At 38.9% G+C, this 27,837-nt stretch overlaps 1 protein-coding gene and 1 pseudogene across 5 annotated transcripts; one reads left to right on the forward strand and one right to left on the reverse strand.

Moving 5' to 3' along the window:
* Window positions 1–2,669: 2,669 nt before the first annotated feature.
* NFU1 (NFU domain protein 1) lies at window positions 2,670–5,755 on the reverse strand. The gene is made up of 3 exons (XM_090018982.1): window positions 5,350–5,755; window positions 3,139–3,275; window positions 2,670–3,043 (listed from the first exon to the last, which is right to left on the reverse strand). Exons 1-3 carry the CDS (start codon window positions 5,681–5,683, stop codon window positions 2,858–2,860), a joined length of 657 nt encoding a protein of 218 aa, XP_089875108.1. The 5' UTR covers window positions 5,684–5,755; the 3' UTR covers window positions 2,670–2,857.
* Window positions 5,756–6,972: 1,217 nt separating this feature from the next.
* On the forward strand, window positions 6,973–22,159 carry LOC149826786 (ubiquitin-like protein 5 pseudogene; annotated as a pseudogene). Of its 4 annotated transcripts, none has more exons than XR_016434793.1 (3): window positions 6,973–7,020; window positions 7,102–7,429; window positions 21,947–22,159. The product of XR_016434793.1 is annotated as a ubiquitin-like protein 5 pseudogene, transcript variant X2 (transcript). The 4 variants fall into 4 exon arrangements; XR_016434791.1 differs by having other exon boundaries at window positions 7,102–7,415; XR_016434795.1 differs by having other exon boundaries at window positions 7,102–7,415; window positions 21,599–22,017.
* Window positions 22,160–27,837: the final 5,678 nt, after the last annotated feature.

The raw sequence follows: 27,837 nt of genomic DNA on the forward strand, positions 1-27,837 counted from the left end.
TTGTCACCATGCTATCATGTGCACAGGCTACTGCTTACGCATTTATTTAGCTCGATATGTGGTTTCGCACATCGAGCCTTGCTTTATGTTATTTACTTCACCACCGCGCTATTACGTACATAGGCCATTGCTTACGTATTTATTTAGCTCAATGTGTGGTTTCGTACATCGAGCCTTGCTTTATATTATTTACTTCACCGTCATGCTATTACGTGCATAAACTACTGCTTACATATTTTATTTGCTCGAGGTATGATTTCATACCTCGTGCACTGCTTATACATTTACTTAGCTGAGGTACGGTTTTGTACCTCATGCACTACTTACACATTTACTTAGATGAGGTACAATTTTGTACCTTGTGCTATGCTTACACATTTATTTAGCCGAGGTATGGTTTCGTACCTCATGCACTGCTTACGTAATTTATTTAACTTGATGTGTAGTTTCGCACACAAAGTCTTGTTTTATATCGTTTACTTTGCCACCGCGCTATCACGTGCACATGCTACTACTTATGCATTGATTTTGCTCGATGCGTGGTTTCACACATCAAGTCATGCTTTATACATTGTCGTCACGGTCTAATATGCACAGGTCTGCGTTATGTGATATATGTATTGTATGTACAAATTCATAGGGTACGCGGTTTGTGTACTCTGCCTAACTCTGTATTACGCTTGTTCTTTTTAAATATGTGGATTTGTGCATGTCCGCCAAAGCTTTAAAGAAAAAAAGATTTCTTGCGAGATTTCAGTAATTGAATATGCATGGTTTTGAAAAGCAAAAAATAAATACGTGACGGTTGCTTATTCACAACCAAGTCTTTTCCTCAAACCTGCATAGCCCTAAGAGGTACGTACAATCTTTTGTTTGATATCCAAAAATAACTCAGAACTCCTCGGGCAAGAGCACTGGAAGTTGAGGTTTCTTTCTGAGAAATTGATACCCCTTTCATCGTAGCAATACTATCAGACATGCTTAAGATGTTAGTACTACGATGATCGGATGAGAGGTTTATGGTGACACCGTAGCGTGTAATTGTACAATGTTAAAATGAATTTACATAAATGATGATAGTCAGGACTTTAAAAAATTTAAATAATGTTGGGGTTTCTTTCTGAGAAAATAATACTCTCTCACCGTAACGGTACTATCATACATGTACGATATGTTAGTACTATGATGATTGGATGAGAGGTTTATGGTAACCTCGTATCGTGCAATACACAATGATGACATGAAAATCACATAAATGATAATAATTACCTTCACATGTAAGATGTTTGATTTGATTTGAAAGACTAGAGCATACAAAATGAGTTGTCAATTAAAATAAAATCTGACGTACCCATTTGTCTCTTGGTTTCGTCAAGAGAGACAATGAGATAGTACAAAAACTCTAATGGATAGGTTGTTAACAACTACCCTAGAGCAAATGACTTGGTGTCCCTAGTCATCGGAGTTAGAGGACTAAGCTACCAAAAACTATTCCTAATAACTTCTGCAAAAGTATAGATGTATTCTCTTGAACAAGTGACCTCTAGAAAATTCTCTCTCGAACATTGGTCGTTCCCTTAGGAGCAGACTCGACTAGTTGTTTGGGGTATCAAAATACATAGAATAGCAAACCCCTAAGCAGTCTCAGTTGTTTCTACATTTCTCCTATGGGTACCCTCATGACATTTAATATTAAAACAAAATTATCATGTTCATTTTACTTATTTTGACTTCACACCATAAAAGAAACAACGTATATACTAGTTTGGTTTTGAATTTTGTTAGCATGCTCATTATGCACTTTTTACTCATTTTGTTCACTCTTCGGAAACATGATAAAATTGGAATGATATAAAAACAAGATTAGCATGTTCATTTTAAACTGCATGTCACAAATGAAATTAGACGTGTAGCCTTATCCGAAATTGTTATATCTATGTACCTACTAGATTTTTATCGATTTGACCCTATTTCATGGGTAAAGGTGATAATTAGGTTGGTACGGTAAGCGATGGTACGATAACATGATGATATTGAGATGAGACTCTTTTTCTGATGTTTCGCTCCTGAAAACATCCTAAAATAATCGTGTAGTAGAGCTCAGAGGAGTAGAAATCGGCTTCGCATTGGCCATAGAAGCACGATGAAGTTACGTAAGAACATATGTGCATTGACATAAAAAAAGACCTGAAGAGACATAATGAACTTCAATACCCAAAAAATAATTTAAGCGTCCGAGATCTTTGATGAAAAAAGCAAGACTGAGGCACTAAATCAACTGCTTAATGAAAATGATAGAACTGTCGGTGATGATGATATCATCAACATAAACCAGTAAATAGATAACTAGACCACTATTTTGAAAAATAAATAACGATGCATCAGAAAAAGAGATACAAAATCTGCATCCACATGTATGTATAACATCCCAGTCTAACAGGTCTTCCTCTTATATTGATACATTCATACGTTTAAACAAGTTTGATTTACAATTTACCTTATAAGCAAGCCTTCAAATTTTGTTAATTTAGCATAATTAGATACACCTGAACTGTGCATATGCATCGATAGTTCATGAATGAACTACTGAACCTAGCAAATTAAGAAACAAGAATGTTGAGAATTAAACGAGAATCCTCTCAACAAAATACAACATTGAAGCAGCGGGGTTTTGACTTTAAGATTGCTTCCTTTTTTATTAAAATTACCATAAGGCTTGTAGTTCAAGGTATTATCACACGTTACAAATAAAATGGTTAAAAAAACAGCTCACCTTTCAAATTCTCTTCAAATATAACAGGTGGGTCTTACACCTAGGGCTCAACATTACAAATTAAGTCGATTATAAAGTGACCATCTAACTAAATATGACATTCACTATGTCAGGAAATTTCTCCTTGATAGCAGCTTTGATTCCGGACCCAATGGAATCAGGTCCAACATACTTGACAGTACAATCTCCACCGTCCACTGAAATCACTTCAACACTCCCACCATAATTCTTTACAGCAGGTCTGAGTATATCCAAATGGGCATTCACAGCCTGCAGTCATCAGAGGAAGAAAAAACATAGACTTTCAGCTATCACTATACACAGTACTGAATATCTTCCTTTTCCTATGAAAAATTGGAACTTACATCAACCGTTGTTCCGATTTGTTGGTTATCAAATACTTGGCATATCTCTTTGATTTGCTCCCCAAACTTCTCCTTCAACACTTTCTCGATCCCCATTTTCATCGTTGTCGTCGAGCTTGGACAAGTCCCACATGCCCCTATACACCATTTCAGCATTTTGTAAACCAATTTTCCACCGAAAAAAGAAAATAAGATTCTTACACAATTAAACTGCACTCAATTTCCATTTATTCGAACACACCCACCTCAATTTATCTCAAGAATATCAAATAAAAAAGGAAAGCAAAGGAAAACAAACAACATCAACTTAGAAATATCACACATAATAAAAGAAGACTCCAAACTCTAAATCACCAACCAATTAGAAACGAATTATAAATCTTCCATTTTTAGCATTTTTTTCCTCTTAAATTATCAAAAATAGAGAGGACATAGGGCCGTCTTTGGTTGAATTTATGGCACAAAGACAATTTTCTTACGGTATAACAAGAAAACCGAGGACATGGGGATACGTAAGAAGGTAGGCGTTGCACCCATTGAAAATAAGATGAGAGAGAATCGTTTACGGTGGTTTGGACATATTCGACGAAGGCCTAATGATGCTCCAGTTAGAAGGATGGAGAAATGGGAAAATATATTAGTTAAAAGAGGTCGGGGTAGGCCTAGGAAGACATGGATGGAGGTGATAAGAAAGGATATGAATGCTTTGAACCTCACCGAGGAGGTGGCATTGGATAGAAATGAATGGAGGAGAAGGATTCATGTGGAAGACCCATAATGATTTTCTTTGTTGGTTCATATCGCCGACCCCAATTGTTTTGGGATGAAGGCGTAGTTGTTGTTGTTGTTGTATAACAAGAAAACCGAAAACCAAAGGGCACGTTTGGAAGCGGGAATCATGTAGGAAAAGTGAACCTAGGTAGTTTTTCCGACAACAAGAGAAAATATTTCACTGAGAAATCTTTTGAAAACCGCAAATATTTTGATAGGAAACACTCCTCCAGGGCGGGGGGTGGAGTGTTTCCTATCAGAGTTTTTCTGAGCAAAACCCGACTACTCTCTCCTTCCTGCGTCTTCAACCCGACTACTCTCTCTTTCCTGTGTTACTGTCTACGCCATCTCTGAAACCACCAAATCATGGTCATTCCCCAACAGCCCTACCAGCAATCCAAGGCATTCAGGTACGCGTAGGAACGACAAAAGAAGGAATCCCCAAATTCATCCTTTGGTTGTCTGTTGATTTGTTGCCTAATCCATCCTTTTCTTCTAACCAAAAAACGCAGGAATTTGTTGGTGGATGATACCTAGAATCAGATTCCGACTCCGATCACCTTCATCAGACCCGCCTCCTTCGCCGATCACCTTCATCAGACCCGCCTCCTTCGCCGATCACCCTCACCCCCAATACATCCCTATTGTTTCTGAGTTTTTCGTTTTTCAGGAGAAACAAAGGAAGTGGATTTCTGTTGTTGGTGGTTTCTTTTTTTTGTTGATTTTTCTGCAGATCATTTCATCGGGCCGAGATAAGAGTGGAGTTGCGACGGCAGGAGGTGGAGATCGAGTGGTTTCTGAAAATACGGGTACCTCTTTTCTGTTTTTTTTTTCTCCCCCATCTTTATTCTGTTTGTGTTGATTGCCTTCAAGATTGGATTTATTGAAAGTTATGTTTGATTGGTGCAGCTGCTTGACATCTTTTTTATTTGTTATTCAAAAAGATTGAATTATGAACAATTGCTAGTGTTATACAAACAATTGAATTATGAACTGCCTTGAATTGTTGATGGGGCAGAATTCTTTGTTGTTCTGGTGCTTTTACTCCCGCATGCTCGGCATAAGCTTTTTGAGCAAGTTATGCAAGCATTGCATCCAAATTGTATTGTGTATTGATGAACAATTAGGTGGAATCCGATAATCTATTAAGGGGGTTTTTCACTTATTTTTAATTATTTGATATTTATTCTTGGCCAGTATTTTAGGAGAACTACCATTTGTTAGTTAGGAAGAAAATTTCTTCATGCACAAACAAACAAGCTAAAACTTGTCTCTTTAGTTTCCAGCCCTTTTTTCTCATGCTACACAAATATCAAAATTTCTAGTAGGAAATACTTTCTTTTCCTATTAGAGTTTTTCTTGCTTCCAAACGTGCCCAAAGAGCAAAAACCAGAGAGAAACAAAATTGAAAGAAGAAAAGAAAGGAAAGGAAAGGACTACCTTGGAGTTTAAGAGAGACGATTCCATGAGTGACAGAGACCACCTCAACGTCTCCACCATCAGAGTTGAGGTAGGGGCGAACTCCGTCAAGAACAAGATTGACGTTCTCGGGGGTGAGTTGGTAAGTCTTGGAGGAATACAATCCGGAATCGACCCCAGAAGCTCTGGTGGGAGATCTGGAGGCAGGTTTAGAGAAGACCAATCTCTGCAAAACTCCTCTCCTTGCAAGGAGTGAAGACGGGGAAGACCACCAACATGAGAATTTTGGGTCTTGGGGTTGGAAATTTGGCTTTTTTATCGGCAACCTGCTCGTTGAGAGGCATGAAATACTCATTCTTTTTTCCCCGACCCAATGCGCAGCAGATGTGTTGGAGAGTAGCTACGCAGGCCCTTCAAAGCACCCCCAAAAGTGGGGATTTCATCAGCCGGAAAACGAAGAAAAATAATATGTATTTACAGAAAGCCATATGATTTATGAGATATTTTGAAAAATGGCTCATTGTTTTCATTTTTACATCTATAACCTCTCTTATTTGACTGCTTTTTATTTTAAGTACAGAATGACACTTTTTTTTCTGAATAAAGTATCAAACCCTTTTCTTGCCTACACATAAAGAATGCCAATTCTCTTCCCATCATTAAAGGTAGCTTTGGAGAAAATGAAGTGATGCACAGAATTTTTTTTTTATGATCAACGTCCCCCACCAGTTTTCATCGTACCATTGGGATTTGAACTTAGCAACGCCCCCACACAAGGTGCCGTGCACTAACAAGCGGAGCCACCGTTGGTGTACTGAAAGTTTCTTTAACACACAAAGAAACTAGTTTTAAAAGCTACAGGCGAGGAAGCTTTGGGAAACCCACTTCCAAAATATGAGAAACTCGAAGCTCGATTTCAAAACTGATAGTCGAATAAAAATAATGCATTTGAAAAAGTGGCAACTGCCAAATCGCTGAATTTATAGCTACTACTTTTAGAAAGTGATACCTATCGATTTCGTTCTTTAGTGAAACTAGGAAGAAGAAAGGGCCTCACTTTCTATCACAAATGCATAAACACCTATCCCAGCTACCAGTTTTCAAACGTGCACAACCAAGTAGTTTGACCAAGTTTTTTTTTTCTAATTTTCCTTTGTTATCTTGATTTTTTCCAAGTTTTACCTTTCAATTAGGCTGGTTGTGCTTGACTACTTGGAGAAACTCATGTCTTAAAGATCTCAATCTCCATAGCAGCTGCTAAGCAATTTGACAATCCAGATTCATGAAAAGACTTGGAGCAACACATGCAATTTTCTTTTTTATTTTTTTTTTCAGTAGGTTTTTTCTTAAAAAAAGAATTCTTCGGTTACGTCTGATCATTGATGTGGTAACTAGTAAGGGTGATCATATATATCTTGTTTGTATGTAGATTATCTTAATTTTTTATATTGATTTTTTAAATATTTAATTAATGTTTTTCTGCCAATAAAAATGACTTAATTACTCAAATTTATTGATTTATGATTATATTTTAATAGTAGTGGGTTTCCGATAAATTAACGATATAAAGGCGATAAATAGCCGATACACACGATAGGAGTAGCAAAGGAAAAGTTGTCGATAAATACGCAGCCGCCTCGCTTGGTCGGGGGTAGTTGTACAGCACCAACAACTCGAGGCGGCTTGTGTGAGGTGCGTCTCTCTCTCTCTCTCTCTCGTGGGATTAGGGATTGCGTTTCGAACATAAATTTCTAGGTTCTTTTTCCTTCTTAGGGTTTCGGAAATCGGTTGCGGATTCTGTTTCCTCTGCATTCTTCCTCCCGAATTGTGATTGGGGGTTTCGGTTTTGGGGGGCGAAGATGATCGAGGTGGTGCTGAACGATCGGCTGGGGAAGAAGATCAGGGTGAAGTGCAACGTGGACGACACCATCGGAGACCTGAAGAAGCTCGTCGCAGCGCAGACCGGCACCCGCGCTGAGAAGATCCGCATCCAGAAGTGGTACACCGTCTACAAGGACCACATCACCCTCGGCGACTACGAGATCCACGACGGCATGGGCCTCGAGCTCTACTACAATTGAACCACGGTACGCGATTGCAGGTCGAAATTCTGATATCAATGATAATGATCTATCCGTTTCTCTCCACTCTTCGGTCGCGGTTTTTGTTTGAATCGTTTTTGGAGTTTGAGGACTACTGGTTTTATGATTTTGTGTGGTTGATCGAGTTTGATTGGCCAATTCTTGATGGATTGTGGGGCTTCTTAGTGCTTAATATGTTCTTTTTGTAAGTTTTGGCATTTAGATGTCATTGATTTTGTTTGTTGTTTATTTAAATGTTCACTTTATAATTGTACAGAACCTCTCTTTAAAAAACTTTGCGACAAATCATTTTAGCAAAAAAAAAAAAGGGTTTTTGCTTTCATTTGTTATGTTGAGATCTTTGGTCTGAGTGAATACCATCATGGAATCATCTTATTATCGTGCTTTCCTGGCAGTGGGTGATCAAGACGTGTGTTGGAGTTCTGTGGCTGAGTTTGTAAAGCAAGAATAATGGAGAGACATATTATGTGCTGAGAACGAAACTGTTGCATGATTGAAATTCTTACAAGCAACATCAAACCCCAATACAATATTTATATGATTGAATAGTGCACAGTTGGGTGGTTCTTTGTTGAATTTGGGTAAAAAATATTGGTAAAGAGGCCCAACTAAACTGTGCCATCTTTATTTTCATTTTTTTTCTTTGGTTAATCTGGAAAGCTGGCAGTAGTGACATTTTAGCTCCATGGTCTTCTGGTTCTGTCTTCAACTAGTGTAGAAGCTTTTGAGAAGCAACAATTGATATGAGGAATCTTTGAATGGAACTCAACATTGAAGGGCCTGTTCAGAATCATGATCAGAGAGATCCAGCTTTGGATGCTTGCAAGCCTTCAGTAATTGTGGTGCTTGTTTGTGTCAGGACCCGATTCCCAGAGGGATCGGTCCTGCGGTTCTGGCCTCGCAGAGCCCGGATCAAAGCTCTAAGAAGCCACACCTGATCGGCTAGGGCTGGGCATGGCCTAGGCAGTTGGTTGCATTGCTGCTGCAGCTAGCACCAATAACAAGGTGGGACCGACAGGTAGGACACACAGCAGTGGCAGCGGGCATGAGGCCGGGCACATGTCTCAAGGTAGAGGACACGGCTAGGCGGGGAGGAGGATAGAGGCATGTCCCAGGCAGGGGACACAACTAGAGGTAAAGTTGAAGGGGCGTGTCCCAGGGCAGGGGACACAGTCAAGGGAAAATGACAGGGAGAGAGATGGACGTACCTGATGGGCATGAAAAATGAGGTGGATGGCGAGGGCATTAGCTGCAAGGGAGAAACACGTTCTCGACGAGCCGACGACGAGCAGGGATTGACGGACGGGAGAGGTAGCAATCACACAAACCAGAACGAAAATTAGAGGTTGAACTCAATAAATTTCATTAAGAAATAAAATAGCTACATGCCTATTTACAGAAATATAGAGGGATAAAAAGGTAAAAATACATCTACAATCCCACCCTAGAGAGGACTCTGGGGGGGCGTCCCACTAGAGTTCCAGCCTGGACAGGACTCTAGGTTGGGTTTCTTAGAGTCCTGGGAGAAGTGGGGGACTGTCTGTCTCTCTCCGCGCCATCCCAGCTGGGCGGGATTTCAGCTGAGCAGGATTTCAGCTGAGCAGGTCCTGGATGGAGTGGATCCAGATGGTTGGACCTAGAGCTCGTGTGGGTCTGTAACAATTTGAGCCTCAACTCTTGACTCTTGGTAGTGAGTTATAATAATTGCTAAGTACGGAAAAAATAGTAGCTTGCAGGTAGGGATGGACACAAGCCGGGTTTGAGTCGAGCCTGGCATATCCAAACTCGGCTCACCCAAGAAAACTTATGCTCATACTCGGCTCCAGCTTGACTAGAGGCTGGATATCCTTGCTCGAACTAGACGTGTGACTGACACCGAGCTTGGCCCAGCCCGTTAGCTCAGCACGAGCTGAGTTCGAGTGTGGCTCGTCTCGACCGAGCTCGAGAAGCTCAACGAGAGAGAGAGAGAGAGAGAGAGAGAGAGAGAGAGAGAGAGAGAGAGAGAGAGAGAGAGAGAGAGAGATCTTACCAAGTAGGGTTGCACAAGCACAACCAAATTCGATGGCTGCCAAGTGAAACTCTGATTGGGCCAAGTGACTTGTTGGATGGCTGGAGATGATGGTCCTTACCAGAAATGATGGTAGAGTACCAGAAAGGCTGAAACAATGGTGATTGCGGTTAGGTAAGGCCGCACAACTATTGAACCAAGGTGGCAAGGTTGATGGCTGCAAAGTGGCACCAGCCAGTGTCGTCGACTCGTCGAAAGCATGGAGATAATGGTTGATTGCTGGAAATGATGGTCGAGTATCGAAAAGACAAAAACAATGGTTTATGGGCTAGGTGGGGTGTTAAAATGTAAAACTGTACATATTTATAATAATATTATATATATATATATATATATATATATATATATATAAATAAATATTTTTCAACTAGAGTGTTGTGCGATCGTAGAATGCCATTGCGGTTGAAGGGAAAGTTTTATAGGACGACTATTAGGCCCGCTTTACTATATGGTACGGAATGTTGGGCTGCCAAGAGACATCATATTCAAAAAATGAGTGTAGCTGAGATGCGTATGCTTAGATGGATATGTGGAAATACAATAAAAGATAAGATTCAGAACGAGGAGATACGTAAGAAGGTAGGCGTTGCACCCATTGAAAATAAGATGAGAGAGAATCGTTTACGGTGGTTTGGACATATTCGGCGAAGGCCTAATGATGCTCCAGTTAGAAGGATGGAGAAATGGGAAAATATATTAGTTAAAAGAGGTCGGGGTAGGCCTAGGAAGACTTGGATGGAGATGATAGGAAAGAATATGAATGCTTTGAACCTCAACGGGGACATGGCATTGGATAGAAATGATTGGAGGAGAAGGATTCATGTGGAAGACCCAGAATGATTTTCTTTGTTGGTTCATATCGCCGACCCCAATTGTTTTGGGATGAAGGCGTAGTTGTTGTTGTTTTCTTTTCTGTAATTTTTTTCCTTTATTTTTATTTTTTGTCTTTATGTCATCTAGTTCAGTTTGAACTAGAATGACTGTTGCTAGTTAAGTCCTGTCCAGATTTGACTAGCAATAGAGCTGTTGGACTGTTGAGTCCTCTTTCAGCTGTGTATATAAAGGGGTGCAACCCCTCTTGTATTTCATTCCAATGCTTCTTAAGCAATTGTTTTTTCATATCAATAAAGAATACATTTTTATTTTTATTTTTATTTTGTTTCCAGTTATACCCTTTTTAAGGGTTATGCTTTAGTGTCATTCTTGACACTTGCCCTTGTGAATCTAAGCTCTCGTTTCGAAGATCCCCATTTCATTTCATTTCATGGTATCAGAGCCGCGGAAGTACTAAATCTTGAGGAAAAGCTGCCTCGGTTTCCGTGCTCGTTTACAAAAGTGTTCGCCACTTGAAGAGAAGTGTTTTATCACTTCATTGGGGAAGATTTCACATCTTGTTGTATTGTTTTTTCTTCTTTCTTTTTCATTTTCCTTCTTGTTTCTCTTCTATCCCTATTCTTTCTCTCCTTGTAATCGATGGATGACAATGATAAAGTCACCATCATGCCTATGAAACTAAGCGATACGAACTATGTAATATGGGCTTCAATCATGAAGCACCATATATGGGGAAAAGGCTTATGGGGGATTGTGGATGGTTTCGATTCAGAACCTAAGCTATCTCTTACTAAAAAGGAGGGAGATAAAGAGGTCCCTCTATCGGAAGAAGAGAAAATCAAGGCTATTGCCTCATACGAGAAGAAATGGAAAGAATGGAGAATATCTCATGCGAAGATAATGTCATGGCTTATCAATAGCGTTGACATTAAAAAATGTTCTCAAGTCTTACCAAATTTGATCATGCCGATAAGGCATGCGAATACCTTAAGAATATGTATTCCCTTAAAGATATTGCACACGTGTGCAACCTCCAAGAAAAAGTTCGAATGACGACACAAGGAAACAAAACTATTCGTGAATACAATGGGTTTTCCGAACTTTGGGAAGAACTTTCCCTTTTAGAATCAAAGTGGCATTATGCCGAAGACATCGAGCTTCGTCATAAACAACTCGATGCTGAACATTTTTACCAGTTTATCACTGGATTAAGGCCGGAATTTGAAACTACTAAATCGGCCCTACTTCACCGGGGAAAAAATTCTTCTATTGTTGAAACTATTGAAGAGTTAACAATGAAAGAAAATCGTCTCCGGAAAGGTTCTTTAAAAATTAAAGATGATTTCGTTTTAGCCGTGTCTAGACCAGGGAATCATGTTCGATCATATAGGCCTCCTCACTTTAACCGACAAAATGGTTACTATGATAAGAAGAAAAGTTATTTGTCATCACTGTCATGAACCGGGACACTGCAGGCCACAATGTCCCAAACTTAAGGAGCTGAGAGAAAAAAGAGTTGCAATTGCTGGATTGGAGCCTAAAGATCAGGATGCACCAGTTTCCCTAGCCCAACTAATGGAGATTCTTCAGCCTCTCATCAAAGGTGCCTCTTCTTCATCTGAAGCTTCAACCGGTGCAACAACTTCATCTTTTTCTGATCAAAGTAATTTTTTTGGCTCCTTGACTCTGGTGCATCTTTTCATATGACCCCAAATAATCAAAGTCTATCCAAATGTGCTAAAAATAAAACAAGTGTGTCAAAGGTCTTTACTGCTGATGGGACTTCTCTTGAAATAGAAGGAATAGGAAATTTTGAAAAAAATTATAAAACAAAGAAATTTTCTATTCCAGAAATTAGATATGTTCTCAAATTAAATTTATATCTTTTATCTATATCTCAAATTTCTGATTATGGGTGTAATATTTTCTTTTCTTTTCATGGTTGTTGGGTACAGGATCGCCAGTCAGGCAAGCTGATTGGGGAAGGCCATAGAGAAGGAGGACTCTATTACATGAATTTTTTGGAAATGCCAAAGAAAGCTTTGGCATAAGAGACTTGGTTAACCATATATAGCCAAAATCCAACATTTTCCAACTCTAGGGAAATTTTGTAACTCTGAATCATTTGATTGTAAAGATTGTATATTCTCGACAAAATGAAAAGATTATCATTTCAGAACAGTACCTTTTTCTCTTCAAAACTACTTAAATTAATACACTCGGATGTTTGGGGTCCTGCACTAGTAATTTCTAAAGGAGGATTTGTTTACTATGTTATTTTTGTCGATGATTTCTCCCGACATACGTGGATTTACTTTCTCAAACATAAGTCTGAAGTATTTTCATACTTTCAAACTTTTCATAATATGGTTGAAAAACAAGTTTCAAAATGATATTACTATTTTTCGCACAGATTCAGGGAGAGAGTTTTTATTCACAGATTTTCAAAATTATCTTAAATTGCATGACATCACACATCAAAGATCTTGTCCTTATACACCTCAACAAAATGGACTGACAGAACGAAAACATCGCCATATTATAGAAACCACTAGGACTTTATTAATAGCAAATCAAGACTTTTGGGCAAAAGCTGCCTTAACTCCCACCTATCTCATTAATAGGATGCTATCTTCTTCGTTACAAAATATCACTGCCATTGAAAAACTTATGAACATTTCTCCAGACTACTCTAGACTAAGAATATTTGGGTGCAAATGTTTTATATTAACTGACAAAAATGATAAACTTTCCTCTCGTGCGATTCTCTGTGCCTTTTTAGGATATGCTGAAAAACAGAAAGGTTATAGATGTTTTGACTTCAAAAATAATAGACTATATGTGTCTAGAAATGTCTCCTTTCTTGAAAAGGAGAGCTTCTTTGATTTTAGAAAATTAAAAGACGTCACTGAGTACTCCTTTTTGCTAGATCTAACATCATCATCTGATGAATATGACCTTGACTGTAACTTTGATGATGATCAAAGAATTATTGATCTTAATGTTGAAAATGAAGTTCATAGAGATACTAGTATTCAATATTCCAGGCGACAAGAGTCTAATCCTCCATGTGCACTTGAAAAATATTCTAACATTCCAACTAGACAATCATCCCGAGTCTCGAGGCCTCTAGGAAAGTTTGTATCATATGAGTCTTTCTCATCCACATATAGGGCAGTTATTGCATTAATTCACTCATATGAAGAACCATCCACATATTTTCAAGCAAAAAATGATATCAAATGGATAGAAGCCATGAAAGCTGAATTAGACGCACTTGAAAAGGCTTTTACATGGAATATTCAAGATCTTCCTCCAGGGAAGAAAACTATAGGATGTCGATGGGTTTATAAAATTAAAACCAAGAGTGATGGTACTCTTGAAAGATATAAAGCCCGTTTAGTAGCCAAAGGTTATGCCCAAGAATATGAGATTGATTATGAGGAAACCTTTGCTCCGGTGGCTCGTATGACAACTGTCCAAACTTTAATTGCCTTAGCTTCTATCAAAAAATGGTCTATTTTTCAAATGGATGTCAAAAATGTTTTTTTAAATGGAAAGCTAGTTGAAGAAGTATACATGAAACCCCCTCCTAGTCTAAGTATTCCTAAGGGTAAAGTCCTTCGCTTAGAAAAAACAATTTATGGACTTAAACAAGCGCCAAAAGCTTTGTATGATAAGTTTAGTCGTGTTATGGTTGATATTGATTTTCAATTCTGTTTAACTGACACTGCTTTGTTTATTAAGAATTCTGATGCAGGGATCATTGTGCTTCTTCTCTACGTGGATGATATGATCATCACCAGAAGCGATAAACAGGGAGTTGAAACAATCAAAACACTTCTTAAATCTCATTTTGAAATGACTGATTTGAGCTTGTTGAGATATTTTTTAGGCATTGAAGTTGCTTATTCTCCTAGAGGATATTTATTATCTCAGACTAAATTTGCTTTTGATATTGTTTTTAGGTCTGGTATTACTCATGATAAGAAAGTTGACACTCCAGAAGTTGTTAATATTAAAATGAAGATTGATGATGGAGAACTTCTTGTAGACCCTACTCCTTACAGACAGTTTGTCGGGGCACTTTTCTATCTATCCATTATCAGACCAGATATAGCACATGTTCACACAACAAGTCAATTTTAACATGCTCTTACTTCTGTTCATATGGGAGCAGTCATGCGTATTATCAGATACATCAAGTCCTCTATTTCACGAGGACTTTTCTTATCTTTCTCTTCTTCTCTTGATTTAATTGCATATACTGATGCTGATTGGGAATGTGATCTCAATAACAGACACTCAACCACTGACTTTTCTGTCTTTTTAGGGGAATCATTGATCTTGTGGAGGTGTAAAAAGTAGCAGAAGGTATCTCTCTCATCCACCCAAGCTGAATACAGAGTCATGGCAACCACGACCATGAAAGTAGTTTGGCTCCGACGACTGCTTGTTGACATGGGAGCTGAAGCAACAAAGACTTCACAAATGTGTTGTGACAACAAAAGTGCGATCTACATTGCCAGTAACAGAACATTCCACGAACGCACCAAACACATCGAAATGGATTATCACTACGTCAAAGATGAATATCTACACGGGATAATTGATCTGCTATATGTCACTTCAAAATATCAGTTAGCAGACTTCTTTACAAAGCCTCTCGCTGCTCTCCGATTTCACTTTCTCTTAGACAAACTTTCGCTCATTGTACCGTAAGTTTGAGGAGGAGTGTTAAATGTAAAACTGTACATATATATATATATATATATATATATATAACATTATATATATATATTTCATTTCTTTCATTTTTGTAATTTTTTTTCTTTATTTTTATTTTTTGTCTTTATGTCATCTTGTTCAGTTTGAACCAGAGTTACCAATCGAGGAAGCGGGAGCGGGAAGCGATACGGGAAGTGGGAGCGGGAAGCGAGGCACTTTCAAAAATTTAGGAAGCAGGGAAGCGTGGGACTACTTAGAAGAAAATTCTGAACCATCTCGGAAGCGACCTAGGAAGCGAACCAGAAGTGACCTAGGAAGCGAACCGGAAGCTAGGGGGAAGCGAAAAAATGAAAAAAATGGGGAAGCGAGGGGAAGTGTGGGGGAAGCGCGCTTCCCAAAAAAGGGGCACACTTCCCCTCACGCTTCAGAAGCGCGACGTTTCGCGCTTCCGAAGCGTGCTTCCCCTTTTACCTAGGCGCTTCCGATAACTCTGGTTTGAACTGGAATGACTGTTGCTAGTCAAGTCTTGTCCAGACTTGACTAGCAATATAGCTGTTGGACCAACAGCTCTATTGAGTGCTGTGTATATTAAGGGGTGCAGCCCCTCTTGTATTTCATTCCAATGCTTCTTAAGCAATTGGTTTTTGATATCAATAAAGAATACATTTTTATTTTTATTTTGTTTCTAGTTATACCCTTTTTAAGGGTTATGCTTTAGTGTCATTCTTGACACTTGCCCCTGTGAATCTAAGCTCGTGTTTCGAAGATCCCCATTTCATTTCAGGCTGCACAACCAAGATCAATGGTTCGATGTCTACACAACCAAGATTAAGCGAACCGAGCTCACTAGGTGGATTTAGCCCAAGCTCATTTGCTCGATTGAGCTTGAAAACGTCTCCAAACCTAGCTCATTTAAATTTTTGGACGAGTTGCGAGCCAGGTTTAGACGAGCCAAGCCAAGGCTAACCGGGTTTGTTGTGCATCCCTACTTGCAGGTGAAGATAGCCTTGGAAGTTGTGTTGGATTTCTTAATTTTCCAATGCGTCATGGCGATAATATAATGTTTCAGTACAGGCATAAGGGAAAAATCTTAGAGTTTCTGACTGACATATCTTTCTCAAAAATATCTATGACAATGAAACATAAATGGGAATCTCGAAAAATGTCCATCCATATCTTTATCAAATGCAGTTTTGATAAATATGCACAAAACATATTAGCATGTGGATGCGTTTCATATTGATAATTTTCATGAACTTTATGGTTTATGTGAGGGTCAAAGTGGTTAGATATGTGAACTTTTGTTTTTGGATTATTTGGTTTGTTTGTGTGCAACGAAAGATGGATGAACTTTTCAGGTGGCTGGGAAGTGTACAATTTAATTTAGTTCTTTTGTTACGTCAATGCCATATAATTATTTTAATTTTTATTCTGTAAACACTTTAGGTCTTCTGTATATAACAAGAATGAAATGAATTTAATGATATAAGTAGGAAATGCTTATTCTTGCAAAGGGCTTGTTTATGGACTGCATTGTGGAGGATCTGGATTGCCTTGCTTTGATTGTCTATGACTACTATTTGAAAGGTGAACACACGTGATGCTTGGTTGTGTATTTGATGCTGATGTTTGACATTCCTGACTATAGAATGCATGTGTCAAGAAGTTGAAGTCCGAGAAAGATTATCATCTCTGATCTATATTTTGTTTTTTGTTCTTAATAATTAACACGTAAAGTTACAGAAACTGAAACGATCTCCATATGCTTGCTACAGAAGGTCCTAAAACTTGATGCTCAATTCACCAGAATTAACTTCAATTATGCTTTCTATAGAAAGTCCTAAACTTGGGGCTTACTGGCCAGAAAAATGCTATCCTACATATGTATTCATGGGAAGAACCCTTTGCACGATCATGTGGTTGTTCAAAAAGTGGTTAAACATAGCTAAAAATCTTGATTATTATATTTTTTGATATTGTGATTGAGAGTGATTATATTAGATGACATAGAATGACATGGCTCACTTCATCTGCTTTGCTGATAAACTTGCAAGATTTCACACTTCAATCCTTGTTTAAGGATAAAATTTTTGATAGTTTATTAGAAGCACTTTCTGGTTTTTCTTTATCTTTTAGTTTCTTCTTGAGGAAGGCCAATTTTGGACAAGTTTTAGAAAGCAGAAAAAGTGAATTCACAAAAAGATCTAAAAGACAACAAGAATATATACTGTAAGTTAAGTAAACAGTTCATAAGTTCCCAACCCACATCTCGAGAAAATTGCCCAGGGACTATCTACAGTGGTACCAACCACAGTTGCCGGTCGAGGAAGCGGGAGCGAGAAGCGGAAGTGGGAAGCGACACTTTCAAAATTTTAGGAAGCGAGAAGCGTGGGATGACTTAGAAGCGAATTAGGAATCGTCTCGGAAGTGACCTAGGAAACGAGGGGGAAGCGAAAAAAGAGAAACATAAAAATAAAAATAAAAATAAAAATAAAAATAAAAATAAAAATAAAAATAAAAATAAAAATAAAAATAAAAATAAAAATAAAAATAAAAATAAAAATAAAAATAAAAATAAAAATAAAAATAAAAATAAAAATAAAAATAAAAATAAAAATAAAAATAAAAATAAAAAGGGGGAAGCGAGCTTCTCCTAAATGGAAGCACGACGTTTTGCGCTTCCCAACGCATTTTGGAAGCACGACGTTTCTTCCAGATCAACAGTTCAGATGAAAGTTATATATTAAAAGGGGGCATTAGGGATAGATGAGTTTCTTTTTGAGTCTTGGCTTTTCCTTTTCTCTTTTTGACTTTCACTCTGGAGGTGGATGTCTGGACAAGTTTGTGCAACCCTCGGCCATTGACCATCGTCTCTCCGGCCATTGTTTTCAGCCTTGCAGTGAATCGTCAACACTGTCTGACATCACTTGGCAGCCATTGAACTGTTGATCTTGGTTGCACAGCCCCACCTAGCCTTCAAACCATTATTTTTGCTTTCTGGTAATTGGCCATCATTTTCGGCAATCAACCATCGTCACCGGCCTTCCGGCGAGTTAGCGACACCGGCCAATGTCAGTTGGCAGCCATCAACCTTGCCACCTTGGTTCAATAGTTGTGAAGCCCTACCTAGCCACAATAACCATCTTTTCGTTACTCGACCATCGTTTCTGGCAATCAACCATCGTCTCCAACCATCCGGCGAGTAACTTGGCCCAATCAGAGTTTCACTTGGCAGCCATCGACTTTGGCTGTACTTGTGCAACCCTACTTATTAAGCTCTCTTTTTCTCTCTCAAACTCGCTAAGCTTCTCGAGCTTGGTCGAGACGAGCCACACTCGAACTCGGCTCGTATCAAGCTAATGGGTTGGGCCGGGCCAAGCTTGGTGCTCGACACGAGTTGGATTTGAGCAAGACTATCAGGGCTCGGGTCAAGATCGAGTCTGAGTGCAAGTTTTTTTGGGTGAGCCGAGTTCGGACATGTGAATCGGCTCAAACCCTGCTTGTGTGCAGCCCTATCTAGATCCTTAAACCTTGAAAAAGAAATCCCCTCTGCCAAGATGTACTCAAATTCTCAAGTTAATAAGAGTGATTGGGGAAATAGATGAAAAATTGAGAGAGATGGAAGAATTACAAAAGACATAAGAGGAATAAGAAGAATACGAAATGGAGCAGATTCAGAAAAGGAACAATCGTCATTATAGAAGTCTGCTCTCCTACTCTGGCAAAATGAAAGATGAAATAATGGCAGAAAGAAGAATCACAGATTCTTTCGAAAAAAGAAGCATGACAAAGCAAATTAGAAAATTTGTAAGACATGGTGAGGGAATTAAACTCATAAGGTATCAACAATGGGGTAAATAAGAAAATTTACATTATAGACTATGTCACAGGGATTCGGCTAGCAGGGTGTCGCACCCGCGTCGACGCGACTCGACGCGGGTGCGGGTGCGGCACCGGGTGCGGTCAACCCGACCCTGGGTGCGTTGACCGCACCAAGGGTCATTTTTGTCCATTTTTTTGGTTTTGTTTTTTTAAAAAAAAATTTTGCCCTATGAAATGGGCTGCGGAATTTAAAAAAAATCTTTGGGGGGGGGGCGCTGCCCCCCTATAACCCCCCGCAAGGGGCGCCCCCCCTGGACCCCCGCGTCGGGGGGAGCCCCCTGACCCCCCTTCCTGCAAGGGCAGAAACAATGAATCAGGCTCCACAACTCATCACTTTCATCTTTGGGGACAACCATATAAGATAAAAAAATGGTAAAAAGTAAGTTGGGCATAAAATGTCATGGACCTTAACAACTACCATACATTCATACATATAGACTATACATGATATATATATATGTATATATATATATTTACATTTTTGCCCCTGCCGCACCCCCACACCCGGATTTTTTGGAAGTGCCGAATCCCCGCACCCGCACCCGCACCCGCACCCGCACCCATGTGACATAGATTATAGATGGTTTTTTGCCTGATGAATATGATGATGAGAAGGTTGATGAAATAACCCTTAGTTCATTAAGATCAATGGGATTGGGTTCAGTGAGTACTCAAGATATAAGAGAAACATTGGGATCTCATATGGTTTCCAAGGAGATTGGATGTAAAATCCTTGACTTGTTTCTTTATTCTGACAAGAGGAAAATACTAGCTAAATGGCATTATATACGTCACAACCTCGAGTTCACATTGTTGTACAACTTGTTATTTATGTTGTTTTCTGATTTATTTTATATTTTTGTGTATGTGCATTATGGAACACCACTTTGGAGTGGTATACTTGTGGTAATGTTTTGTTACATCAGTTCTTTGTTCTTGTCCTTTTTTAGGGCTTCATTATCCTTGATCTTATCAAAGTAAAAGCAGGGATAGTTGAGGTAAAAAAACTTAATTCTTTATTTTTTAAAATGACATCTTTGCCATGTGATTTTTTTAAATAGAATTATAGATTTGTTTGGACCATATTTACTGGAATAGGTCCTACTATATAGGAGTCTTGATTCCTAGGAAGCGGGAACCAGAATTAATGTGGATTTGTGATTCCCGTACATAGGAGTAGTGGACGTAGAGATGGTGGGGTTGATTGATGGTTTTGGTGTTGAAAGAGGTGGTAATGGTAGTGGTTTTGGGCAGAAGAAATGGGTGAGGTTATGGTTGCAAATGGTTTGGATTCAGGTTGGAGTTTTTGCAAATTTTGGCTGTTCTGGAACTGACTCCCCAATGTATTTTCTGATCCAAAATCCAAACCGCTTGCATCCCTAGGTGAGGTGGCGATGGTTATGGTGGTCTTGGTGTTTAAGAAGTGGTGGTGGTGGTGGTGATGATGATAGTAGTGGCACCCAAAATTTTTCTGGTGAACAAGGTAGCTGGGTGACCAAGTGAGAGAAATATAAATTGAAAAGAAAAAATAGGTCTCCCTTATTTTTAGAAAAATGGGGGCATTTGTATTTTTTATTTGTGAAAACTTGTTTTAAAAAATACAAAAAATTGCCAAAGATCAAAGTAACTATCTACAATAAATATGAGTATAAGCTGTTTATAAATACATCCAAACGAGGGTTTGTATGTAGCAGTCTTCTTATATTAATAAAAAGTGGCATGTAGCTCTATGCATGAGGGACAATTTGTGTCCATGTGGGATCTCTCACCAAGGTTACTCACTTCACTTCTTCCTATAAATTATGAGAAAAAAGAACATTTGGTGTTTCAAAATGAATTCGATGAAGATGTGGTTTATGTTGAGAGTAAAAGAGTGTGCTCGAATGAGATAACTGACCATTGCAAACCAACTTCAAGACATGATTATGTCTTCTGCACTTCAACCAATTAGGGTCTCCAAAGTCTTGGACATAGTAATAGACATAACATTATATGCAGAGTTGCTGCATCTTGGCAGCAATCTGCCTGACAGCCATCCATCTTGATGTTTTTTGAGATGTGTTGGGTGTCCATCTCAAAAAATGTTGAGAAGGGTCAGCAGATGTGAAGCTGCATGCTGGGCATGCCAGGGCACTGCATAAAAGATGGCCTCTTAATTATATTGCAATGTGGTACGTTTATTTCTCTATTGACTTCTGTTGCAGGTTTAATGCTTCACTGATTGATTCCTGTAATGTAACTGATCTTCTATCATATTAAACCAAAAAGCGTAGTGAACAGAAGATAGAATGTATTGTTATGTACAGGCAAATGCTTGTATTTATGCGAGCATAAAAATCTTTGTTTACATAGAGGCGCTTGTGTTATGTCTGTTTTTTACTATGATCAACTTTTATATGCAACATCGTTGTATCATGGTTAAAGCTGTCGTAGCCTTTGTTTTACATTAGTTTGGTATATTTTCTTTTGAATGTGATTAGTACAGGTTTTTACATGCCAATTAAGTGTATATCTAAACACGGTCTTCCGAAGAATGATGATTCTAGTGTGTGTGTGTGGTGTTGTGCTGGGAAATGAGATGAGCTTGCTCATTGCTCAGCTTGTTCTTGGCTTGTTAAATAGTAATCAATGTGTTTTAGTATAATTTACATCACAGGATTATGTGGAACAAATGGTTAAAAGTGATTGGTTTGCGGGCAACAGATTGGGAGTTCAAATTCTTTTGTTTCTAGTTCTGTGGCAATGTAATATTTTGTAAATGACTCGAGCTTGGCTAAAACGGTCTAGATTTGAAATCCTGTTACTTCCGGCTTTGAACCAGCATGTTTTTTCGAAAATGAGAACCTTGTGCTTGGTGCGTTTAGCTCGGGCTTGTCATGAGCTCTAACTCCTTAACTCGCCGCAAAGACGAGCCTTGCCTATTGGGGTGGTTTACGGGCCTTGTATGTAGTATATAAATTTTTGTTTGTCTCGGACTTTGATTGTCCTTTTGTCCTTTTTACAGGTCAAACTATGGGCTGCTGTAGATTAAGTTAAGTATTGTAATATGTAAATTACTTTACTTATAATACTGCCGAATATGCTTAACTCTTGCGGACAATCGCAGAGGTGTAATAATCATGTGAATGTCATTCTGACTGCTTGGTGAAGACCGAAACTATAAAAACAGTATGTTTGTTGTGCGGCTTTCTCTTTAAGTTGTGGATGTTTCTGTTAATATTTTTTTTTGCTTTTTGATCTTTAACCATCTAGTTGTCAAAAGTGGGTCTGGTTTTCTCTGGATAATTGGACATGTCCAACTTGACATGGATATTCAAGGCTAGGGAAGTCCATGTTCTTGGAAATTAGAGAAGTATTGAATATGTCTCACACCTTAGTGGGACAAATCTTCTCAAACTGGAATAGAACAAAAGTTTTTCTGATATCCATGTCTATTACCTGAGGAAAACATGAAATTGGATGTTTTATCACATGCGGGTGCACAAGATGTATTTAAGGAATCTCTCTCGCTCTCTCACACACACATCCACAGAATTTGGGGGACTATGTTTGGGGCACTCAATCGTACTTTATTCTTTAGTATAAAGTCATGGTTGCCAACTTTATTTGATTGGTTTAACCCCACGGTTAATGTATGTCATTGCTTGTGTCCCCGATTGAGTTTTTGGAATGGGGTTTGTGTAGTGTGGAGCTTTATTCAATGGAAAATGCATAGAGTCTAGGAACGTGCGGTATGCATTGGCTTGATTGGTGACGTGCGGTGGTAGCATGACATGCAATAAGCAACATTATCGTTGTTGGTGGCATGATGGCATAGACGTGGAGCATTGTTTGGTTAAGCAGTGTCAGCAAATCAAATGATGTTGCTTTTAGGGATTTGGTTAAGGATCTCTAGACTTGAATGGGTTTTTTATGCATAGCTTTTTGATGCACGTGGGTGCGTGTGGGTTAGAGCTAATTTTCTCAGGGATCACCTTAGGTGGTTCTAATCGAGTATGATGATTCGGGACCAGGCAAGTGAATGCCTAAGAGCCTCCAAATGAGTCTAAGTAGTACTATTCAGTATGACATGCAATCAACTGGTTTTCAGATTGAGGTCGAAAGACCTTTTTTCTTTGATGATAAGGTTATGCTGGAGGCATGTTCATGGGGTCGTAATACGCTTCATGGCATGCAATGTTAAGGCATCCATGCACTATTTGGAGGTGCTAGTTGGTATGGGACGACTATGCACGTAAGTGACATGGACTAGGTAGAATACACAATTGAAGATGCACTTGATCATCTTTCACTAGGAAGCTATGCACGGGGTGGTGCACAGGGCCAATGAAATGATTTGACATATGGAAAAGTGTTTGTGTGCGACCTTTGGTCGTTAGGCTGGCCAGAGCAGTCTGGCGCATCGCGAGTTTGCAAAAATTTTTATGCTCGTGACAAATTAGCATCAGAGCAGAAAGATTTACAGAGACCTTGTTGTTCGGTGAGTGCGACATTGAAGAGGGCAATGATGGTTTGTCATGTTTACATGAATTTGCGTAGCTGAAATGTGGTTGATCGAGCGTAGAAGCAAGTTGTTGGCAGGGTGGTATGGGTCTTCTTGTCCTTGGTAAAGAGAAGTATAATGTTCAGTTGAGTAAGGGAACATGAATAAAATAAAGATTCTTACCAGTTGTACATCAGACTCGCAGGTGCAACATGTTTATCTTGTGCATGCAAAGAATGCATGGTGGATTTGATTGAATGGATTTGTACTTTTGAGTATGAGAGACTCAATTAAACTTCTATATTCTTTCTCAAGATTGTGGGTTAGCAGAGTGTCTATCTTGAGCAGAATGCTCGTTATTTTGGTCCCTTGAGTTTGACAGTTCCTCTGTGGATTGTGTATGCGAAAAAAATCATTATTCGTGGCTCGTTGGTTTGGTTCCTGTGAAAACATGTTTGGTGACTCTGGATGTGAGTTGCAGCGTACTGGCTCTGGATGTGAGTTACAACATTAGGGCGTGAGTTTTCCCTTTTATGGATGAATCAAGGAGACACTTTGAATGACTACTTTGGGGTGATACACAAGTAGGCATTCCTCACTCGATGACTAGTTTGAAACATTGAAAAATTGCAAGTTGGTGCTTTAAGGGAATTGATATCCCTGAGACATGCATTGGTGGTCATTTTTTTCTTTGAGGACCATAAAGGGCTTGAAATTTCTCTTGCTGGGGTCGGAAGACGCATCAACCATGAGCGTGAAAGATGACAAGTTTGTTGTACGGGTGAGGATGACCCGCTTGTGTATGAGACTACACTGGGGTCTCATGAGCGAAGAATGCTTGATGTTGATGGAGCAGAAGATCATTGTCTAACTGATTTGAGGTACGTTGATGAATGAGACTTGGCGTGTTAAAAGTTATGGCGATGGTAGATGAAAACCAGAACAAGTTTAGTAGGGTGAAAAAAAAAGATCAAAGATAAGTACAAATGAAAACAAACATATTAGTAAAGTCTGTGTTCTTACCTGCACCAACATTTTTGAAGAAACGACAACAGTTTGAGTGGAGAAGAATGTCTCGAACCGAGCCTTCAGAATGTAGCATGTGCAGTGTGGAGTTTTACTGAGTGAAAAATGCATCAAGTGTATGCGGTATGCGTTGGCTTGATCGGTGACGTGCGGTGGTAGCATGACATGCGATAGGCAATTGTATCGTCGTTGGTGCAAGAGTGTGTGGTGGTACATACATGAAACATTGTTTAGTTAAGTAGTGCCAACAGATCAGAGGATGTTGTCTTTGGGGATTTGGTTAAGGACCTCTCAACTTGGATGAGTTTCTCATACGTAGCATTTGAACACACGAGGGTACGTATGAGTTAGGGCTAATTCTCTCAAAGATCACCTTATGTGGTTTCAACAGAGTACGGTGATTCGAGGCTAGGTGAGTGAATGTCTAGGGGTCGACGAATGAGTCTGGATTGTGTTATTCACAATGACATGCAATCATCAACACTCTTTCGACTGGGGGCCGAAAGGCTTTATCCCTTTGGTGGTGAGATTATGCTACAAGCATGCCTATGGAGTCATGATACACTCCATGGCACACGAGGCTAAGGCATCCGTGTATTGTTTGGAAGTTTTATATGGGATGACGATGCACGTAAGTGGCATGGATCAAGTACAATACGCATTTGGAGATGTGCTTGATTAACTTTCGTTAGACAGCTATGTACAGGCTGATGTGCAGGGCCAATGAAATGATTCCATACATAAAAAAGTGTTTGTGCATGACCTTTAGTCATTAGGCTGGCCAGACGGCCCACATCGCGGGTTTGCGACAATTTTTAAGCTTGTGATAGTTTGTTTACTTGAAAGTATAATGTCATGAGTTCCGATGTTTCAATTACGTGAGAAGTTGAATCATAAGGTAGAGATGGGGGTGTTCGCTTGTTTGGTAGGAGCAGTGAGTTCACGTCACCTTGTGTTTGAGACGTTACAGGTTCAAATCCCAATGGTATGGTTGTATAACTTGTAGGGGTTTGCCTAACCCCTAAAAAAGAAATTATTGTCGATAATCTTTTAATTAGTGTGATTACCCCTTAAAAGAACTAGACAACTGGCCTGCCCATATGGCTGGACCCCGTATGATAATTCAAATGGTAAAAGAAGTTGACATCAAATACATTGATTAGTATTGGAAGTAAAATAATGACATAGACGTATTGATAATTTTAAAACATTATAAAATAGTTTTTGTATGTCTATTAAACATAAAGAAAATAATGATCAATCCCTCTGTGCCGACTGCTTGTGATGCAGATTGAAGAGGATTTATATACCATCAACATCCAATCACAGCTAGAACATATAAAAGGATTAACAGAGAAGTATTGAGCATAAAATTTTTCAATATGATGAAAAAAAATAGGCCTACTAAGATTGATGATTGAAGGCAAAATGGTGAATCATTGGTTAAAAAAAAAGTATACACATTTGTCATGTATTTCTCATATGTGCCTATGGTCGAAAGCGACTCCCCCCTTTGGATGATGCTAAATAGTGAAAAGCTTTGACAATTATTATGAGAACAACCAACCCCATGCATAAACATTTTTTTTATGGAGAAAGAGAGAAAGGTTTTGTGTCTTCCTAACTCGCACGAAGAGTGAGATTGACGGGTTGTCTGAGTCGTGTGGCACGTAACTTGCTTTAAGGTAGGAGCTATGTAAGCCTAGTGAATGCGAGTTCAGAGTCATGCATATTTCATGCACGCTTAGCATACACTGAGGCAATGTTAGTTGTCAACATAAAAATGAGTTTAAGTCGACGAGAGACAGGTGTGTTGCTGTGATGAGCACATGAACAGTCGAAGGTTGATATAGCTACCTATGTGTTTGAATAAACATCATTAATATTAGAGTGAATATCGAGTTTTAGAAACTCACGAAATGAGAGGTATATTGTATTTTGGCATCTGCCGGATCCACAAAGTGCAGCGCGTGCCCCGCGGTGATGGAGAAGACCTTTTACATGGGCCAACTTCATGCATAACTTAAGTTTCTTCATTTTGGCGAGAAAGAGTTTACTTATTTATGGTTATTATATTGAAAACAAACAAAAAAGTGTTCTTGAGAGAGAGAGAGAGAGAGAGAGAGAGAGAGAGAGAGAGAGAGAGGTAATGCATGGGCCAACTCCATGCATAACCAAAGTTTTCTCATTTTGGTGGGAGAGAGAGTTTCCTCATTTATTGTTATTATATTGAAAACCAAGAGAGAGAGAGAGAGAGAGAAAGAGAGAGAGAGAGAGAGTGGGCCAACTTCATGCATAACCTAAGTTTCCTCATTTTGGTGAGAGAGAGTTTGCTCATTTATGGTTATTATATTAAAAATGAAGCAACAGTTGTTCTTGAGAGAGAAAAAGAGTTTCCTCGTTTTGTGGTCATGAGAGAGAGAGAGAGAGAGAGAGAGAGAGAGAGAGAGAGAGAGAGAGAGAGAGAGAGAGAGAGAGATTAGAAGAATTGGGGAGGGCTGAGGTATATGTATAGGCCTCAACCAAACAACTAGCAATGAAGGTCATAAAATAGCCTTGAATGGGCTCAAACAGCCAGCAATAATGGGTGATGGGTGGCCAAACTGCCATCCATAAGGCCCAAATAATTAGCCATAGATAGGCGCCAAGGGTCAGGATCATCCAAGACTGGGTCAAAAGGTTGCAATTTTCAGTGACTGTGGGCTGTAAGAGTTATAGCAGTTCATTTGCTTGCATTAACATTGTATATTAATTTCATTCTGATTTTATCCTAATGCTGTCAACAGTTCTGCTTGATTTTCAGTTATCAACCAAATGCAGATACATATTAATGGTATAATGTTTGCTATCTTCATTTATAAGGAACCCTTTAATTAGAAGTCGTAAGGGGAGCTTGTTTTGACAAAATCTGACTTCATGGATGTATTCAGCGTGGTCAAAATAATGGGAATAAACACTTGGATCGTATTTTTCAAAAAAAAAAAGATGTTTAAAGGTTACAAATTCAATATATTGTAGGTCATTGGTTTTTCAACCATCAGAAAGTTCAACATACATGTGGGAAACACATGATCAAAGGGCCAATTTCTACTAAACCAAACATGCGGAAACTACAGGGTTCCATACCCATGAGGGTAGTAAATATTATCCTATATTAATGCAGGTAGCACTCATGAAACCTACTTCTATAACCGCCATGTAGTTGTGAAATATCCTAAAATATATGAAAGAATGACAAAAAATAATTTCCTTTGTAACTTAATCAAAATAATACTTCAGAAGACATTTCAAGAAATTTTGAATTTGTTTTGCATTTTCCACGGGTGCAAAAAATTAACACTTGCAAACACCTGCCCAATGTTTGCCATTTTTTTTTTAAAATTTTA

This window comes from Nuphar pumila, chromosome 10 (assembly GCF_984573655.1).
Source record: "Nuphar pumila chromosome 10, dmNupPumi1.hap1.1, whole genome shotgun sequence".
In the NCBI taxonomy this organism is placed as follows: domain Eukaryota; kingdom Viridiplantae; phylum Streptophyta; class Magnoliopsida; order Nymphaeales; family Nymphaeaceae; genus Nuphar; species Nuphar pumila.

What these genes read in the sequence shown, in the direction of transcription:
- NFU1 (XM_090018982.1), bottom strand. Translation starts at nt 5,683, where the DNA reads ATGAGTATTTCATGCCTCTCAACGAGCAGGTTGCCGATAAAAAAGCCA. An exon ending in CGTCTCTCTTAAACTCCAAG is followed by an intron (nt 3,276 to 5,349) that starts GTAGTCCTTTCC and finishes AATGGTGTATAG; the next exon opens with GGGCATGTGGGACTTGTCCA. An exon ending in AAATCGGAACAACGGTTGAT is followed by an intron (nt 3,044 to 3,138) that starts GTAAGTTCCAAT and finishes TGATGACTGCAG; the next exon opens with GCTGTGAATGCCCATTTGGA.